This window comes from Dipodomys merriami, unplaced genomic scaffold, assembly GCF_024711535.1.
Source record: "Dipodomys merriami isolate MVZ:Mamm:240054 unplaced genomic scaffold, mDipMer1.0.p SCAF_104, whole genome shotgun sequence".
NCBI classification, from domain to species: domain Eukaryota; kingdom Metazoa; phylum Chordata; class Mammalia; order Rodentia; family Heteromyidae; genus Dipodomys; species Dipodomys merriami.
The window spans coordinates 2594302-2614623 of NW_027202316.1; the positions used below are offsets into that span (position 1 = coordinate 2594302).

Sequence of the window (20322 nt, forward strand, 5' to 3'; positions counted from 1 at the left end):
GAAAGACACACACGCACAGAGACAGATTGAGAGAGAGGCACATACACACACAAGGAGAAACCCAGAGAGACACACAGCTTCTTGAGCTGTTGGGGTATTTATAGGGTAAAGACAGGGGGTCTGGCTTCAAAGTTATGCAAAGATAGGTGCTTTGTCTTTGCTCTAAGCACACCTGGTGTTATTCTCTGAGTTTTCAGGCAAGAATGCATCCTGCCATAAAGCAGATCCTTATAATTGCCCTGCTATCTGTGTTGTGGGGCAGGTGGCTTAAGTTTGGGGAAGCATTTTTCTCAGGAAGGCATGCATAAATGCATCCCTCAGGAATGAATGCAACCTGTTGTCTCTCTTTGAAGCAAAGATGACATTTCTATGGTTCTAAATGCTGTATTTCTGAGTTACCTTCATCAGGCCTCAGTTTCCTTAAGTTATCCTGCTTCACTCTTATGCAGAGGATTAGAAAAGGGTGGTCACACTGATCCATCAGCAGTACTTGTCCTACTCTGTCCAAACACTAATGGGACACCCTCCATCTCCACTGCCAGTGTTCCCACTGGGGTGAAGCCAAGAGCTGACCTTCTACCCCAACCCTGAAGCAGATTTCAGTACTCTGCTTTTCCAGCCAACACAGCAAGTCAGCAAGGCCAATGGGAAGCAGACTTCTCATTCCTCAGCTAAGAAGAGCTGACACTACTCTGATTTCCCCTGTGCCATGGAAATCTAGCCTGAGCTAGACCCCGCTCCCTCCCCCACCCCACTACCTGGCTGCTATGAAATGGAGCCAGGTAGTATATGATAGGTTGCCTGTCATTATGAATCACCCCCTGATCTCTTCTTCATCCTCACCTCTGTCCTGCCAACAGGCTCCACCCAGAAGTAGAACTCCATCCCTCTCCGCAGCAACAAAATGGGATGACTCAGACTTGTGGTCCTGCCCTGATCAGTGGAGGCAAAGAGAAAATTAAAGTCATGTTCCTACTTGGAACAAAGAGATAGTGCAAATCAGTGCACCACTTCCCAGAGGAAGGTGTTGTCAGGGTCAAGAGGAAAGCTCCATCTTCGTCTATCTGCAAAGAGGCTGGGCGAGTCAGACCCTACTTTTGTTATATTTGGGTGGGGGAATGCCTACTTTAAATAAAGAAGATTGCAATGCTTGGTAAGAAATGTACGCATTATCCTGCCCATGTAATTGTAACCCCTCTGTACAGTATGTTCACAAATAAAATAAAATTAAATTTAAAAAAATAAATAAAGAAGATTGAATAAGACCTAGAATCTCATAACAAAATATGTAGAATCATTAACACTATTCATACATCATAAAAATAACCAGGGAAGTCAAAACTGGAATGAGACAAGACAATCAATGGGTAAATTAGAATTATCTGGCAAAGATTCTACAATAGTTATCATACAAATGCTTCATATTTTGTTATAAATTCTCTTAAATAAAAAGTTTTATGCCAAAATGTTTAAAGAAATAAATGAAAAATACAATCAACATTTAAAAAAAGAAGAAAAGGATTGATACAACCAACAAATACTCATTATCTTGCCCATGTAATTGTAACTCCTCTGTATGGTATTCTCACAATAAAAATAAATAAATAAATAAAATAAAAAATAAACCTCTAAAAAAAATCTGAAGACAAATCAACCAAATTTACATTTTACATTCTAACAAGAAAGAATGGCTGAAAAAAATTAAAAGACATTCATAGGACAAAAACAAAAGCATGAACATTTCTATTATTGGAGCAACAAAACAAGGAGAGAAGAACTCAAGGAAAGTATTTGAAAATAATGTCTGAACCAAGAAATAATTACCAGATTTAAATAAGAGCTCTTGTACTAAGATTAAGTGCCAGATGGCCTTTGCTCAGAACATAGATGATTTGTCACTCTAGATAGCATATCTCTATTTTTAAAAGGATTTGTATTAGTATATACTAGATGCACAAGAAGATTTGTAACATCTCATATAAATACACAATGCACCCCAATCAAATTCATCCCCCTTCTATAATAAAACCACAAGGCATTTTAATAACCCTACAAATCACTTTATTTTCAATGAATGTTCAGTAAAACAAAATCCTTCAATCTGGTTACATTAGCCCATTGCTCTACCTAACTAAAACATTTTGCATAATAGTTGTAATAATGTTATTATAAAATCTACCACTGGCTTACTTTTCAACCCTCTGGAATGGCAAATTCATTAGATCTGCTGATTTGTGTATCATATGCAAATAAGCCTTCTCATAGTTGATAGATGTTAACAATGACCAGGCACTAGTGGCTCATGCCTGTAATCCTAGCTACTCAAGAGGCTGAAATCTAAGATCATGGTTCAGAGCCAGCCTAGGCATGAAAGTTTTGTGAGACTCTTATCTCCAATTAACCACCAAAAAAGCCAGAAGTGGAGCTGTGTGTGGCACAAATGGTAAAACCAGTAGCTTAGAACACAAAAGCTCAGGGGCAGCACTCAGGCCCTGAATTCAAGCCCCAGGACTTGCACCTACACACACACACACACACACACACACACACACACACACACACACACACAAAGTTAACAGTGAAGAGCAAAAGTATGTCACTGAAAAAATTCTTACCACCACTCACATCCCAACAACCCACCACAATTTGAGCCTAATATTCAATTACACTAAGGCACAATCCATGTTTCTCTATCATAGCCAAAGATATAATTAGAAATCTTGAGTCTGTTGAAAGTTTTACATGATATTTCATCTTTCCCAGAAAGTTAAAAGCAGATGCAGGATTTTCTTTGTTTAAAATGATTAGGGAAGCCTTTAAAGCCCAAAAGAAAACTCACCAGACCTGGAGACAAAAGGACTTGGGACAGCCCACTATGTCATATAGAAACAACGCTGAGCAATTTCTAATAGTTCTGTTGATTTTCAAACAATAATAAAGGGGAGAGTCCTGTTTACAAACTTCCTATTTACTGAGTTGAGAGTCCAATTAACTGAATTCTAATGAGAATGGCATGCGATGCTCTAATGGACGTCCTGTACAAAACTTTTTGAAGTGGCTCTGAAAGAAAGCTCATTAATTCCGCCCCCCCCCCACCTTCATGACTGTCCAGCTGTTATGCTATATAACCCGCTCATTCGTGGACTCAGTCAGTCTAAAGATAAACAGGCAATTTCATAGCACCTGATCTCAGAGTAGGTGGCTGTCTTTCAATGAAGACCACCGAGAGGGAAAGGTCTATAGAAATAGTATTAAGATTATTATTTTTAAATATATCTCCCAACTTTAAAATGGCTTGTAGACAAGACTACCATTAAAAAAACAAAATACAGTCCAATTGGGGGTTTTTCAAGCAGGGAATCTGGCAAATTCACTGATAAGTGAGAAATGGCAAAGCGCTGAGCAGTTTCTCCCCACACTTAAGTCAATGCTTATTTTCTGTACTTGGAACTTTATATCACAAACGGGAGAAGTAATCCAGCAGGTAGTTAAAAAATACAAATAAAAATGCTTTTAAGAATAAGGAAGTATCTCTGGGAATGTTCATGTTTCTGCCTCTCAGGGTCTTAAAAAGCAACATTTCTATGCTTGGAGTTTGGATAATGATTTTTTTTTCCTTGCACTAATCTGCAATTAAAGTTGAATATGTTTGATTATTATTAGAAGACTTTAGAAAAGGTTGTTAGCTTTCTCTCCAATGAGACAACGGAGAAACATGGGTTCCTGAAAAGGTGTCTTTTTCAGGGTCTGGGGCTGACAGCCTCAGTAGAGAGCCAGACATGGAAGGGCCAGAGGGGAAGGACAGAGACAGGGAGGGTGTGTGGGTTGAAGCGAGAACCTTCCCCTTTAGATAATTCTTGATTACAAGGAGTACTTACTAAACAAAAACAGTGAAGAGAGAGAATTTCATAGCTGTCCTTCCCTTGGCTGTTTGGTGTCAGAAGGCTGAAAAATATTAACTTTGAGGGAACATGTGGCCCATTTTGTCATTCCAAGTATCATGCTCAGTCCACCTTCAATGGGAGACAGAGTGTTTCCACCATCATCTCATGTTAGATGATCACAATGACCCTGGCGAATGGAGGGTAATTACTTTTACTTAACTTTAAAGGAAAAGAAGGCTCAGAGAAGCTACATGTTGCCTGAATCCCACCCAAATAAGGAAGGAAAGCAAGAATGATGGCTGCCAGATTCCTGTCCTGGCTACTTTCCATGACTCTGCATGGACACTTATTTCATCAGTATCCCCAAATGCCTCAGGACACACGCAGGGGCAGGTACTCCTCTACACACACGTAGCCTCTTCTAATTGGCGCTTGGCTTCCCCAGTTCAGCTTCCTCCATGCCTCCGCCTGCTCATTGCAGGTAAGACCACTCAGCATATGTTGTTGCCTGAAGCCAGAGTTTCTACTTAGAACAGAGGCTGTGACCCTACCCAGGGACCTCTCCTTGTGGGTCTCTGAAGCTCTTTCCTTTTCTGCTAGGATGACAGACATATTTGATCCCTAAAGCACCTAGACTCTTCTTTACCCTAGGAGCCTTACAAGCTCCCTGATGACTTCTTCTGCAGTAAGAAGTAAGTGTAAGAAAAAAGTTCACACAGGCACAGGAGTTGGAGGGAAAACACATGTCCCAGGAGAGGCTGTCCTCACTTAGAACCCCAAAATGATATTTTTCCCACAAAATCCTTGTGGCTGATACTGACCTGGCAATGGGGCTGAGGAACTCTAAGAGCATTTGCACGGTATCTTGGTTGGACATCTACATTGCACAGAGCTTCATGGTTGACTCCAAGATCCTATTCATCATTGATAATATTGCTTCTATGGGGAAATTTGTTTTGCACTTCATATGACAGTCCTCCAAAGAAACTCTCGCAAATAAACCCATTTGCAAGTTGGGCACCGTCTGTCTTCCTGCACTGGCTGTTCTCCAGCTCGTGCACGCTGCCCTAACCTGTTTTCCTAGGTCCAACTTCTGGGTGGTCCACAGAGCTATTGTTCCTCTGAGATGACAGCAAGACAAGCAATGAGGAGAAGGTGAAAGTTCTAGGGGAAGGTCCTAGAAGCAGGAGGATGGAATGTGGAGAGGAGAGAAGACAGAGCCGGAATCATTTACCAGCAGCAAAGATTGGGTAAGCTCATGCTGTTGACTGTTTTAAGCCTTTTACAAGAAACTACTATGCAATGTTTAGGCAAAAGGTGGATGTCTTTGAGAAAACCCCCAGGCAGCATCACATGAGGCAAGCCTCCTATACTCCATCACGTATTAGACAGGAGGGTTTGACACTATTTCATCTCTTGGAAGGTTCCCTTTAAAATTAAGACAATTTTGACTTCCCTGAGTGCTTGTGAAGTTGTTAAAAGTGACCATGTGACTATATGATTGACAGGATCCCTGGTAACTAAAAGTGGATAGGAATGTTGTTTCTTCTCAATTTCCTCCTTGGAGAGATGTAGCATAGTATATGAGAAAAATGATTGAAAATTACCAGGCACTGGTAGCTTATGCCTGTGATCCTAGGCACACAGGAAGCTGAGATTTGAGGATTATGGTTCAAAACCAGGTTGGGAAGGAAAGTCCATGAGATTCTTATCTCCAGTTTACCAGGAAAAAGCTGAAAGTGAAGCTGTGGCTCCAAGTAGAATGCCAGCCATGAGCTCAAGCCCCAGTTACAGCATGTGCGTGCACGCGTGCACACACACATACACGCCACACGCACGCACACACGCACACACACAAAAATAGATGGATTTAAATTCTAGTCTTAGAATTCAGCCTAAATAGGAGTCTGTGTCATCTCTGGGCTTCTGTCTTCTGTGAGTCCTAAGAGGGCTTTTGTTGGCAGTCAGTGAAGTAATGCATGTGCAAATGCTTGAGTGAAGATGGTCAAGGAGTAGTGCTAATTTGGCATTTTAACAAATGTATGCCAGCATAGGCCAATTGTTATCCTAGAAAAAATGGACACAGACAAAAGGAAGGAAAGTGATGGGGTTGTTTAAGTTGATGGATTGCTCAGAGAACATGACATTTAAGCTGATACCTAAGTAGAGAAGAGGAGGAGGAAGAGAGCCACAGAAATATCTAGGTGCAGAGGAAAGAGTGGAGGTAAAGCTAGTTGTTTGGGGGGGGGTCTCTTTCTCTCCCCAGAAGGCTTTGTGAAAGTGTGGGGCTCCAGGATGCTGTGATCTCTGGATGGGCCTCTTGGACCCAGTGAAAGGACTTCCTGCTTAGGTCCAAGGGCAGGGAAGCTGGTGGGCAGGAAGCCATTTGGAGAAAGTGGAGGGACTGTCAACAGAAACTGGAAAAGCAAAACAGTGTGCCCCTTGGCAGAAAAGTCTTCTTAGTAAAAATTTCTTATTTTTTTTCAATGAAAACAATTATGAACTATTTCAGGCATACTGAGACTGAAAATCAAATAATCACACCCAAATTTTGAGCTAGGGAAATTATTTTTTTTTTCCATTTTGCTATATTCATTGCGAAGACGGCTTCATCTCCTCTGCTGTTCAACAGGCATCAAGAAGAACACCTGGCTGGCATGTGGTAAGTCTCCATGGAGGTTAGGTACCAGCATGCTGGTAATGGTGCTAGAGGGGACAGATGCTACCAAAATGATGTTGCTATAGGTCCTTTCTGTACATTTTTCTAGCTTCTGCTACATAAATTCATCTCCAGAATAAGAGAGATCCATCTCTCTCTATTTCACAAAGAAAAATAGTCAGTATGGGTTTATGGTTTTAGAAATGGTAAACATTTTGTACTATTTTTTGTACTTTTTAAAGGAACACTTATGTTCGTAAGATATTGGGTTTTCTTCATATAAAATGTCTGAAAGTTTAAGAAATGAAAAATAATAGAAGAAAGCAAAATCTTCACACACAGAAAGATGAAAGGATATCTCAAAAGTCCCAACATATCAATTTTGAGCACACTTTTTTTTTAATCCATCCCTTCTGTCTTTTGCCTCCCGATTTTTTTTTTCTTTTGCCAATCCTGGAGCTTGAACTCAGGGCCTGGGCACTGTCCATGAGCTCCTTTGCTCAAGGCTAGAACTCTTCCACTTAGAGCCTGGCCTTCTCTGTTTATGTGGTACTAAGGAATCGAACCCAGGGCTTCATGCATGCTAGGCAAGCACTCTACCATTAAGCTACATTCCCAGCCCTGCCTCCCTTCTTAATTATCCATCTATTGAAGAAAAAGAATAGCATTCACTGTGGTTACAATACTCTGGCCAAGAAGGAACTCTCTCAGGGCCACCTGCTCTGCAGGCCACTTACTCCTCTGTTTGATAGTGCTCCACTGATAAGAAGCCAGAAAGCTAGAGACCTTGCTTTAATCATGAAGTGATCAATATGTTTTCTTCTGCAGGCCAAATCAACATGAGCATAGGAGCTGTACCTGTCAGTCAGTGTTATTTTTCTGCTCTCCTAGTCCCATTATCTGTCTTATTTTTATTTCAGAATCCTTACAGAATAGGCAATGTTTGGGTCTAAGTTCCATAGAAATAAGGATGGATAAGGGGATACATTCCAACTCAGAATCCATGGCAATATTTTATTAGATATTAAGATTTAAATATTCAAGGAATAATAATCTCATATGACAGGCCAGATATATTTTTTTTTCTCGGTCATGGGGCTTGAACTCTGGGCCTGAGCACTGTCCCTCAGCTCTTCAGCTCAAGGCTAGTGCTCTACCACTTGAGCTACAGTGCCACTTCTGGTTTTCTGGTGGTTTAATGGAGATAAGAGTTTCATGGACTTTCCTGCTCAGGCTGGCTTTGAACCTTGATCCTCACATCTTAGCCTCCTAAGTAGCTAGGATTACAGGAGTGAGCCACTGGTGCCCGGATGCCACGTATATATTCTATACAATGGAATTCTATGCCTCCATCAGAAAGAATGACATTGCCCCAGTTGGTGAAGTAAGCCAGGCCCAAAGAAACATAGGTGCCATGTTTTCCGTTATTTGCAATAACTAGTACTTGTGTAGGACAAGCAGAAAAGGCCAAAAGCTATGTACATATGACCATATAAGATGATGTTAAGCAAAATGAGCCCCAAGATAGGGACACAAATATCTTTTTTCTTTCTTGCTATTGTTTCTACTTTTATAATGTTTCTATATTTATAATGTAGCATGTGTTTTTTTTGTAAGTTATTTTCCCATGGTATAACCCCTGTTTTCACTCTGTTTGATGTTGGTGTCCTGCATCTGGTATATACACTTCTTTAATTTTGGGACGGGGATGGGAAAAAACAAAATTATTAAATAGTGATACAGGTTGACCCATTGTCAATGAGATGTACAAGACACTAACAAGACACTATGTTGAAAACAAACTTTGGCGGGGGGTGGGGGGTGGGGGGAGGAGTGTAGTTGTGGAAGTGGGAAGGAAGGGATGGGAGGGGAAAAACAAAGGAGGAGGTAACAATGCTCAATAGGAAATGTACTCATTACCTTGCTCATGTAACTGTAACCCCTCTGTAGAGCATTTTTACAATAAAAATGTACAAAGTAATATTCCATGTAAATATTTTAAAGTGACAAATTGTCGGATGTCACTGTGGCAGGATTGGACTTTAACACCCCAATTTGTGACCAAGTAAGATACTTCTGTACTGCTAAGGTCAATTACAGTGAAGTTTCCGTGGTGAGTGTATGGGAGGGGGGGTGCTAATTTTCTTTTTATATTTTTATTATCTTTAAGTAGTTGCACAAAGGAGCAGCCATGTAACAAAGCAGGTTACAAATAAAATATAACTTGATCAATGTCACCCCTTTCAATATCCCTCACCCAGTCCTTCCTTACTCACCCTTTTTCTCACTCTGTTTAATTTTGTAGGATATACATTGGATTCATGTCTGCATTCTTCCCTCTCCTCCTTTTGATCTACCCCTTGCCCCTTGACCCCACCCACTCCTTTTGAGTGAGTACTGGCTTCCTAGTGTTTTGTTTTGCTGAACCGGATCTTTTGACATTGACCTGCCTGTGGCTCTTCCCCTTTGCCAACCTTAATTAGAATGAAAGGAAGGTTGGGTGATAAAGACTCCCATGAATGAACAAAGATGTTGCATATCAAGTCTCCTGGCACCAGACTAGGAGAGGACCAGACCCAAAGCTTGGGCTTAGACAAATCCTGAAGAAGCCCAACTCATGATTAATACCAGATCCAACCTTCCACTGCCTAACCTTCCAATGGAACAGAACAGGCTGGAAGCATGGAATCAGAATCAAATGGAAGCTGGTGAGAGGAGAAATGACATCCAGACCCATCTGTGTGGGAGCTGGTTCTTACCCTGCTCTGAACACAGCTCCCTTCCTGCACTCTACCAGGAAAAGACCTCTCTTCCTTTTCCCGAGGCTCTGGTCCTAAAGCAGCAGGTGCCTGGCTCCCCTGGAATTTCTCCTGGGGCCCCCTTCCACTCACACGCCCTGTCACCTCTGATCCTTTGCCATTCGTACTTTGTGGATTTTCATCTGACCCACACTCATGAAAATTTCTTTCCCTGGCCAGTGCTCACTGAGCTTCTTCCTTTGTTTGTCCTGAAAGGTAATTCCTTTTCATTCATCTTTTTAAAAACAAAATAAAATAAATCTATGCATGACACAAAGATTTGAAGCATGCAGTGCCAAAAGAAAACTAAAATGGGAAAAGGAAGTGAATTTCAGAAGGACAAAAAAAAAAACCAAAAAACGCACACTTCCATCCCGTTCCACAAACCTGAAATAAATTTATTTTCTTGGACAAATTCTTAGTTACTCACCACAGGGCATTAAGTTTGTGTCCTAAGGGATGAGTGGAGGTTCTTTCCTGCAGAAGGCTTAATTCTCAGAAGCAAAGCCCCCTCTTTCTCTCATGATGCACTTGTGACCGGCAGTGGTAATATAGAGGACCCAAGAGGCCAAAGGATCCAGAAACCTGAGACCGGTTCTTATCAAGACTGACGCCTTGTGGGGGGATTCAGAAACAGCCCAGAGCTTGGGTAGCATTCCTCATCCACTGATTAAATGATAATTCTTTGTTTTGAGCTGTGTACTTTCTGAAAACCATTTCTCTAGGCTGCAGAAAACCTAGGCTTTGGTTGTGAGGCCCAGAGGTCTTACTTCTTCACCCAGTGGTTGCAAAATGTTTCAAGTGAAGTGAAATACCTTTCACAGATTACTCTCATTCTCCATCTGATTTCTCCACCAGCTGTTCTGGGCCTGATTTATTGTCCAGATTTCTTCCCAGTGTTGTGGATATTCCCTAGTTACCAGCCACAATGCTAGGCCTTACAGGTGGATAGCGTGCTGATAATGCTTGTTCCTACGCTCCCAGGAAAAAAATCATAAAACACAATCTTATGTGTAATTTTCCTGAATACTAAATGCTTTGCCCTGAACTTGAAGATAATGTATCAGTTGAGGGATGCCAGGAATTACTTCACTTCTTGTATATGTATACCTGTTATAGATTATATTTATTTTCAAATTAATGTCAAAGCCATCTGTTATTTTTGTTAAAAGGATGGTGGGTTTTAAGTCACTACTCTTTAAAACTCAGCAACAACTAGTTGGGCAATCTAAAAATACAGCACTTCATTGTTATCATGGTTTCCCGTTTTGAGTTTAAGTCTCATAATGATTTTGTAGACACGTAATAAAAAGACTAATAAGAAGAAATTTATATATATATATATATAATTTCAATATTATATATGGATGCAAATATCCATGTACATTCAAAGGATTACACTCCCTGGGAAGGCTGTCTAAACTATCAGACAGCCCTGGGAGCCTGGGGTCACCTGACTCGCCCACATACGGAGCTAAGCCCACTCTGGAAGTGAGGGCTAAGGAAGTGTCTTTTTCCACGCGAGCACGCATGACATTCCATTCTCACTTTCTTTACTCAGGAGTGTTTTCTTCCTTTTTATTTCATGGAATTAATACAGTGAATACTTGCAAAAACAATTTTAAAAAAAGGAAAACCTTTCTAAACTCTGTCATGTAATTTCAATTAAGCATTCACAGAAAGTTTGGGATGCTAAAAAGCGTCTCATTCCAAGCACAGACACATACAAATAATAAATTCACAACACAAACTCCTCTAGGATCTTTGAGAAAGGAGGCAGCTAGAGTTCCAACAAGTCAAGACTTCACGTGTTCATCGGGCTTACAGCTGTCTGTTTCAGCTTGAAAGAACTACCATGAGTCAGAGACAATGATGTCCACGAAAAACAGCATTGTCCTTGTGAGCCTACAGTAACAACCCACTTCTCAGTTTCGTCTGTGATTATTTTTGGACCAACTATCTGTACTCTCTCCAACAAAATGCAAGCAAGACCTGTGTTTGCCACTTGTAGCGCTCAGCCCTACAAGTGTCTCCTGGGTCACACAACAGTGTTTAACATCTCTCTCTTTCCAGCTAGCCTTGGCACCACGGTATATGGAGGATGGGTGGCATTACTGGACTGGGAGAGCCTATGGGCCTGAAATACTCTATGACCTGATTATATTGAACCATGACAGGTAGCAATGGTTTAAATATGTGCTCATTCCAAAATTCACATTGAAATTGGACTTCTGTTTGGACAGAATTGGGAAGGGAAACATTTAAGAAGTGCAAGTGCACTTTTACTCTGGCTGTTATTGGTGCTCTTATTCTAGCTCTTATTCTAGCTTTCTCTTGGACCTATAATGCAGCAAGAAAGACCTCACAAAATGTCAGCACTTTAATGATGCTGACATTTCCAAGCTGGCAGAACTATGAACCAATGAGTTTCTCTTCATTATAAATTACACAATCTGGGCCTGTAATCCTAGCAACTCAGGAGGTTGAAATCTGACGATTGTGGTTCAGACCCAGCCTGGTCAGGAAAGTCTGTGAGACTCTTATCTCTACTTAACCGCTAAAACACTGATGTGGTTTTAAGGTAATTTTTAAAGGTACTTCATCTACAACAAGTGCTCTTTCTTTATACTTGATGTTTCTCCCTTCCTCATTTCCTTTATCCTTCACACAAACACACACTTTTACCTTTACATGTCCCTTTGTCATCTTTGAAATGTCAAGTAGGCCTGTCAGTAAAGAGTCTTTAGATTAGAAGAACATCAGTCAGCTTTACTAGTGTCAACAAATTTCTTACCTTAGGGAACCTCTTTGTCATAAGTCTGAACAAGTAAAAGAAATAAAGTTTTTATCCATTGCTCACCATTTTGGCTTCTCTTTCAAACTTTCATTTCCCATAAGTCATTGCATTCATCTAACTGTTATCTAATGATCACCACTGTAGTATGAGTTCTTTTACAAAGAGGCCAATAATCTGAAAATGTCTTTTATTTCTGTATATCTTTATTGGGGGTTGGGGGGGTTGGTCAGTTGTGGGGCTTGAACTAGGGGCCTAGGTACTATCCCTGAGCTTTTCTGCTCAAAGCTAGTGCTCTACCATTGAGCCACAATGCCACTTCTAGTTTTCTGGTGGTTTCAAACTATGATCCTCAGATATCAGCCTCCTGAGTAGCTAGGATTGCAGGTGTGAGCCACCAGTTCCCAGTTGTATATTATTTTTAAATCAGGAAACAAAAAAGTTTTGACTGTGCCAAAGGCATTATTAGGTCAATTATATAGCACTAGGACATATGCTTTGGCCACAGTTATTTGAAATTATGATCTGAAGCTTAAAGGAAATGAAAATTTAAATATAAAATATCCTTTTTTAACAGTTCTTTAGATAATCTCTTTTTCCTTCTCCAAAAGGAGGAAAAGTAGCAGATGAAACAAAAGAAATATGAAAATACAAAGGAAGAGGAAAGGAAAGGAAAACTGATGAGGTTTATTTTTCTCTCAGTGATGAAAATGGAGATTTCAAATGCTTACAAAGTCTATATTTATAGTGAGCAGTTGTAGTACAGTTAGTTGAAAGAAATGGAAAATGAGAAGAGAAGCAACTGCATTCACTAAGTATAAATATGAAATTATAGTTTCCACCTTCATTCTCCAGTGTTAGTTTTTGAAATCCCCATAGTAGGAAATCCACTTGAAATATGTTTGCCTTTGGATCTATTTTTAAATGAAAAAAAAATCTTACTGCTTCTGGTATATGTACATCCTAAAGACAGTCTTAGCCTAAGATGTTAAGAGAGAAGCCTGGGGGCAATTTATCAGTGACAGAATCCAATGCCAGAAGAGAAATTGGAATGGCTTTTTTAACAAAGGCTCTATTTTTAAGACCTAATTGACTTATCCACTGGGATTATTTCTGGTATTAAATATTTTAAGTGAACCATTCCAAGAAATTCCAACAGGATGTATGGTAAAAATCATTACTAAGATGATACAATAGTGACAAATATTTGTTGATGCAAAAGAAAAATCTAGAAAAATCTTGCCTTGCTATGGGAGTGAGATATGAGAGCTATCTCAGCCAAGGCCTGTTTTGGGGCCTTCATCAAAATATCCAAGCATACTCATAATTTGTCCTGAGGGACATCTGGTCAACCTCATGCCAACCAGTATCACATTTCTCTCACTTTCCCACATTTCTTTTTCCTCATTTCCATTCATCTTTCTGGCTGGCCAGTTCCTTAGTATCCTTCCTTCTTTATGCATTCTCCCTTTCATTTTTAATCCTCCTCCCTACAGTTCTCAGAATTTCCTCATACCTAACAATACCAGATTTCCTCAAATAAATCAATCCATGATGATGGCAAATATGGATACAGTAAATGATAGCATCCTTCAAGCTTAGAGACCTCAGTCTAATGGCCCTTTCTACTTTGTAGGCTCCCTTCCATTCCCTCTTTATTGGAAGCACAGGACTTACTTGCTGTGACACCTTATCTCCTTCCTAACTTCCAATGCATCCATATGTCCAGTCTCCACTGACTCACTTCTGACCTGCTTTTCAACCCACTGAAACCCCAATACTTGTATTCATCTTTCCCACGGAAACTACTGTCTGAGGCAGAGTAGTTTGAGATTACAAATGTCCACAATACTAAAGAAGAGGTTTTAAAGCAGAATGTATTTCCCAGGAACTTGGTTACTTCTTTTTTGAGAAAGCAACGTACCCTGGTTTTTTAAAGATGAGGTAGTGATGTTTAGTTGCCATACTACCATATCTTCATAGCTATAGCTAGCTGACCCCAGGGGAAAAAGCAACACAAGTGATCTAAGAACTACCAATCCATACACTCTGAGATCTCTGCCTAATTTGAAATATGAAGATAAACTAGATCAAATGGATTTTTAACCCTTGAATACTCTATCTAAATATAGTTAAATAGCAGTGGAATTTAGGCATGCAGACCCCATTAGAGTACTAGGCAGTTGGCAACTACCTGCAGAAAGATTGGGGTGTGTCACTTTTTGAGGAAGTGATACAATATTGGATGGAAAATCATGTGCTGTAACCTAAATCAACTTCTAGTTTCTGAACAGTTTTCCATTCATTGTGAGGCCTGGATTTTCTGTGATTCTTATTCTCTTAAACCCACTTGCACAATTTTAGGGTTATAAAGTTGCAATCAACATCATTTTCTGAGTACACATTTAAATTCCAAACTCCTGATTTCTTGCTCCAGAAAACTTGAAGGAACACATTCTTTGCTAGCAAAAGATACTTCTAAGCAATAGAGACATGTAGCAACCATTATCATATATCTGTGATATTCAACTCTGCTGATCACTAACTTCTGCAGTTTTCTCTTTCTTGGCTTACATGATTCAACACTTTCTTACTTATGTGGATATTTCTTCTCTTTTTCCTCAATATTTCTATTTCCTCATCTTACTCTTTAAAAATGATTGCACATCAGGCAGCCTATAAAATAATTTTAAAAAATAAAATTGTGTGTGTGGGGGGGGGAGATCCTGTCCCTAAGCTGTTATTTGCTCAAGGCTAGAGCTCTACCACCAGAACCATAACTCCACTTCCAGCTTTTTTGGCTCAAGGCTGGTGCTCTGTCACTTGAACTAGTGTCATTTGAGACAGATGATACATGAACACCTCTGTGGTCCAATATTCCATTCTCATGCTCAGTGGTTAGAGCATCTCTATCTTTGTGTATCATGTATGCTAGTCTAGTTTTACCTGTGTTTCCTAATTTATTTATTTATCCACCTATTAATCCTGCTAAATTGTGTCAGTGTTATCATGTTTGGTGGTCAAAGTACAGATGAGGCAGTGTCTCAGGAGGCTTATATCTAAGTGTTCTCGTTCATGATCTCCAATTAATCAGCAAAAAGCCATAGCAGAGGTTTAATTCAAGTAGTATATATATATATATATATATATATATATATATATATATATATATATATATATGTGTGTGTGTGTGTGTGTGTGTGTACACATATGTGTACATATATATACAAATGTGACTAGGACTGGTTTTCTGCCATAGGGAATTTATAGTTTTGGAGGAGATAGGTTGGGAAATTAGTAAGATGTGTACAGCAGATATTGTGGGAGCTCAGAGAAGGAACATCTAACTGGGTTGTCCAGGAATGAGTATCTAAAAACTGTCCCTGAGCTGTTTTTTACTCAAGGCTAGATCTCTACCACCTGAACCATAACTCCACTTCCAGCTTTTTGGTGGTTAATTGGAGATAACTTTCCTGTCCAGGCTGGCTGTGAATGGTGATCCTCAGGTCTCAGACTCCTGAGTAGCTATGATTATAGGCATGAGCCACCGGCATGCATTTCAGAGTGGGTAATTTATAATGAACAGAAATTCCATTGATGCATAGTTCTGACATCTAGGAGGTTCATTGTAACTAAGGAATTGCCATTTAGTGAGGTCTTTCTTGCTGTGTTATTATATGACATCTGGCAGATCTACCTTTTTAAAATATATATTCTCTCTGAAAAAGTATATACATACTACTGATCACAATCTCCTGTTAAATCTGAATGCTGTTTATCACCTTTTGGATATCCTACCAGATTCTCAAATTCCATGTAGTTGAAATAAAAGTTATTATTGTGCATAAAACAAATTAAATTCCTCATCTCAACAGATGAGAATATAGTTATCCTAACCACCTGTCCAGCAATCATAGTCTAAATCTAATCTCTTTATTCTCACCTCTTCTATGACATGACTTCTCTTCATTATAGCTTTCACTTCAGTAAGTGAGGAAGGTTTGCCTCCAGGCTTTTTGCTAATTAATTGGAGATAAGAGTCTCTCCAATTTGCTGCCCAAGCAGGCTTTGAACCAGAACCCTCAGATCTAACCCTCCTTAGTCACAAAGATTATAGGTGTGAACCAGGAAAACTGGCTCATTTGTACTTTTACAACCTAACATAATAACACAGACACAAATTAGCAAGATTTTTAAGTGGAGCTGGCAGAATTGGCTAAACACATGTAGAAAACTCAGATTAGATCCTTATATATCACCCTGCACCAGAATCAATTCAAAATGGGTCAAAGACTCCAATGTTAAACCAGATACCTCGAAAATATTACTGGAAGGGCTAGGGGAAACACTAGGTTTCTTTGGCACAGGCTGAAACTTCCTAAGTAAAGATCCAGAAACACAACAAATCAAAGAAAAGCTGGATAGATGGGATTGCAGCAAATTGCAGAGTGTCTGCATGGCAAAGGACATAGGTAAACAGGATAAATAGAAAGCCTACATATGGGGAGAAGTTCTTTACTAGCTATATATCAGACAAGGGCCTCATCTCCAAAATATACTTAGAGCTCAAAAAATCAACCCCCATAAACAAATCCTCAAAGAAATAATAACCCCATTTATAAGTGAGCTAAAGACTTAAAGAGAGATTTCTCCAAAGAAGAAATAAGAATGGCCAATAGACACATGAAGAAATATTGAATATCTTTGACTATAAAAGAAATGCAAATCAAAACAACATTGAGATTCTACCTCATACCAGTTAGAATGGCCATTATCACGAAAACTCATAATAACAGATACTGGCAAGTATGTGGCCAAAAGGGAACATTACTACACTGTTGGTGGGAATGTAAACTTGTTCAGGCGCTCTGGAAAGCAGTATGAAAGTTCCTCAAAAGACTAAACATAGAACAATCCCACTCTTGGGCATTTACCCAAATGAACACAAACAAAGCCACACTAAAGCCACCAGCACAATCCTGTTCATTGCAGTATTTACCAAAGCTAAGATATGGATGGAATCAACCCAGATGCCCCTCAGTAGATGAATGGATCAAGAAAATATGGCATATATACACAATAGAATTCCATGCTTCCATCAGAAAGAATGACATTGCCCATTCATAAGGAAATGCAAAGACTTGGAAAACGTTATATTAAGCAAAGTAAGCCAGACCCAAAGAAACAGGCTGCTTGGTCTCCTGTATCTGAAATAACTAGAATATGTCTTTGATAGTCTTAACAGAGGATCACAATAGCTCAATAGCTATGTGCAAATGACCATATAAAATGATGCATATCAAAATGAACTCCAAGAAATGGGTTTTTTTGGGTGCACTGTTCACAGTTATTTCTTTTTCTTTCTTTCTTTTTCTTTTTTCCTTTGGTTTGTTCCCTGTTGTCACTGTTTTTTGATTCCCATACCCTTTGTCTTGTATATAAGTTTATCTGATTTGGGAAAACAAAAGGGAACCACAGAAATGGTGGGACAAAGGGTGAACCAATCAACATAGTGTCACTAGACACTATATTGGAAATAAACTTTACAACTTGAGGGGGAAGGGGGGGGGAGAGAAAGGGGAGAAAATGAGAGATGGGGTAACTGTTCAAAAAGAAATGTATTCATTACCTTACTTATGTAACTGTAACATTCTGTTCATCATCTTTACAACAAAATAAAATAAAGGAGAGATTGAGGAAGTGAATCTTAACGGGGTAACTGAGTTAACCCTGAATCCTGTGGATGGTAGAAATCTAGTCAACATTTTTGTAGGGGAAGAGAGGAGAGAGAACGGAAAGGAGAGAAAGAGGGAGGGAGGGAGAATGCAAGTGTATGAATACAAATGCACTAGTCTTAGAAGGAAGATTGTTAGTAGGAAAAATAATATGAACTAAAATTTGCATTTAACATAGGCATTGGTTAAGCATCTTAGAGCATTAACTTATACAATGCTTATAACTACCTTGTTCATAGGTAAGAAAATGGAAATGTTATTGAAGCTGAGTCACCTGGGGAAAAGGTCAGCACCAGAGTTTGAAATCCAAGTTTTCAACATCCATACCACATTGCCTGCCAAACCTATCTTGTGAAGTTTCCAGATATGAAAGTAGATGCCCCAGGGTATGGCATGGGTAGACCTAGGTCCCAGTTGGTTTGGAGCAGTCAAGAAAAGGCATGAATTGGCTAGAAGCACTTAACCTTGGCACTGAGACATAAGACAGCTGGAGACAAATATCTACTAGTGAAACGAAGAAGTTTGGGAGATGAGCAAAATAGTCACGTGGTTGCCTTCTCCTACTTACTTTGGAATGGCCTGCACTCTGTTTCTTATAAAATCTCCAAGAGACAGTTCTATTCATGAGGAGGAAAAACAATCTGCTTGAATGACACACACAAGAGATATTTTTGCATAAAAGCAGGGAATGGAGCCACTTATAGCCTCTTAAAGATCAAAAGGCCCTTGAAGGAATGTTCCCCCTCACCACCAGTTCCTTATCCCAACCCACAGCCGACTGACTTCCTTATTAGGTTTGGACAACGGAAGGACGAAGAATTTAAACCAACTGTCTTTGTGATGCTGCAGAAGCGTAAGACATGGGGAATGGAAGCAATGTCCCCAGGGAGTGTGGCTGGACATAGACCAGTTGGGCAGTAAGGGAGGTGACAGTGCCCAAGCATATGGACAGCTCTTTGCAGATAATTCAGACTTGGCAAAGTCTAGTTATTACAAATCTAAGGCTTCTTACATTTCCAGAAGGCTGTTTCTGCTTTTTCAGTCTGCTCAGTTTTCTGCTGCTGGATGTCCACTAGACTCTACCTTCAGGGGAGGCTAGGGGTCAGGGGTCCGCCTTACCAGCCAAATCCTTCAGGTTGGCCTTGGAACTCAGCAGCTCTCTTAGGGCTGTGCTTCACCTTGAAGCCCTCGCAAGCTCTCACTTCCTCGTGTGCTTTCTCAGCTGGGAAATGTGAGGGGGAGTCCGTGGAATGTCTGGTGTAGCCAGGTGGCCCTTTCATCAGAACTCAAACTGCTCTTAAGTTACTTCATGGTGAATCTGCTGGTTACGCAGCTCTTACCTGCAGACCCTCTACCAAAACCCACTCTCTTCTACACCCCAACTTATAGAGTAGGTTTGAATTCTCTCTATGGCCTAACTCATGGGGAAAAGGTTTGTTTCTGTGGAGAAATGGAGTCACTTTCTGCAGATTCTACTTGCCTTGGCATCCTGCTCTCTACTGATCTCCGTCTTCACCTGTCTTGTTTGCTACAGATCTATCATGGAAGGCCTTTTTGAATTATTATTAAGTAGCTGTGCAAAGGAGTTACCATCTAACAAAGCAGTTTATGAATCGTGGATCTTGATCAGTGTCACCTCTTCCAACATTCTCACCCACCTCTCCCACCCAACCCTTTCCTTTCCTTTTTCTTAATTTTGTAGGATATGATATACATTGAATTCTTGACTGCATTCTCCGTGTTCTTGCACATCAAGATTTCTTATTACAATCACAAAGTATTCAACAAGAGAACTGTTCTTTGAAAAATGCAAATAGTGGGCCTGGGAAGATGGCTTAGTGGTAGAGTGCTTGCCTCACATGCATGAGGCCCTTGGTTCAATTCCTCAGCACCACATAAGCAGAAAAAGCCAGAAGTGGCACTGTGGCGTAAGTGGTAGAGAGCTAGCCTTGAGCTGAAGAGCTGAGGGACAGCACCCAGGCCCAGAGTTTAGGCCCACGACCAACAAAAAAAAAAGAAAAGAAAAGAAAATAGGATTAGACTTGCCAATGATTCTCTCCCATTTGAGAAAATTGCCAACAAGTAAAGCTGCTATCACCACCACTGCTACTTAGTAACTTAATATGATTACAGTGATGGGTATTGTGTTTAATGTTTCACACATATGAACTTACTTAAACTTTACCGCCTTAAGAAGTAGGGAATGGATATCTTTCACATTTACCCTTCATTGATCAGGAAAATGATACATAACAAATTGAATGCATAGTCAGAAGCATGGGGCATGATTCAAACTGTACAGTGCCTTCCTGGCAAGAGTGAAGCACTAGTTCAAACCCTAGGCAAGTGGGCAGAAAGTAGGGGAGGAGAGAAAGAGAAGGAAATGAAGAGGGAGAGAGAGGGAAGAGAAAGAAGATGGGGTAGAAGGAGGAGGAGGAAGAAGAAGAAAAGG

General features: G+C 40.0%; 1 protein-coding gene across 9 annotated transcripts in view; it reads right to left on the reverse strand.

The window, feature by feature from the left end:
* Positions 1-20322, reverse strand: part of Sugct (succinyl-CoA:glutarate-CoA transferase) — a 602475-nt gene that overhangs the window by 15533 nt on the left and 566620 nt on the right. For 5 of the 9 annotated variants that reach the window (XM_069998316.1, XM_069998332.1, XM_069998327.1 and 2 more), the window contains one exon: positions 844-933. The exons of the other annotated variants lie outside the window; for them this stretch is intronic. In XM_069998316.1, the coding sequence (XP_069854417.1) occupies positions 844-933 (90 nt within the window). The remainder of the gene's footprint in view (positions 1-843; positions 934-20322) is intronic. 9 annotated transcript variants of the gene reach the window in all.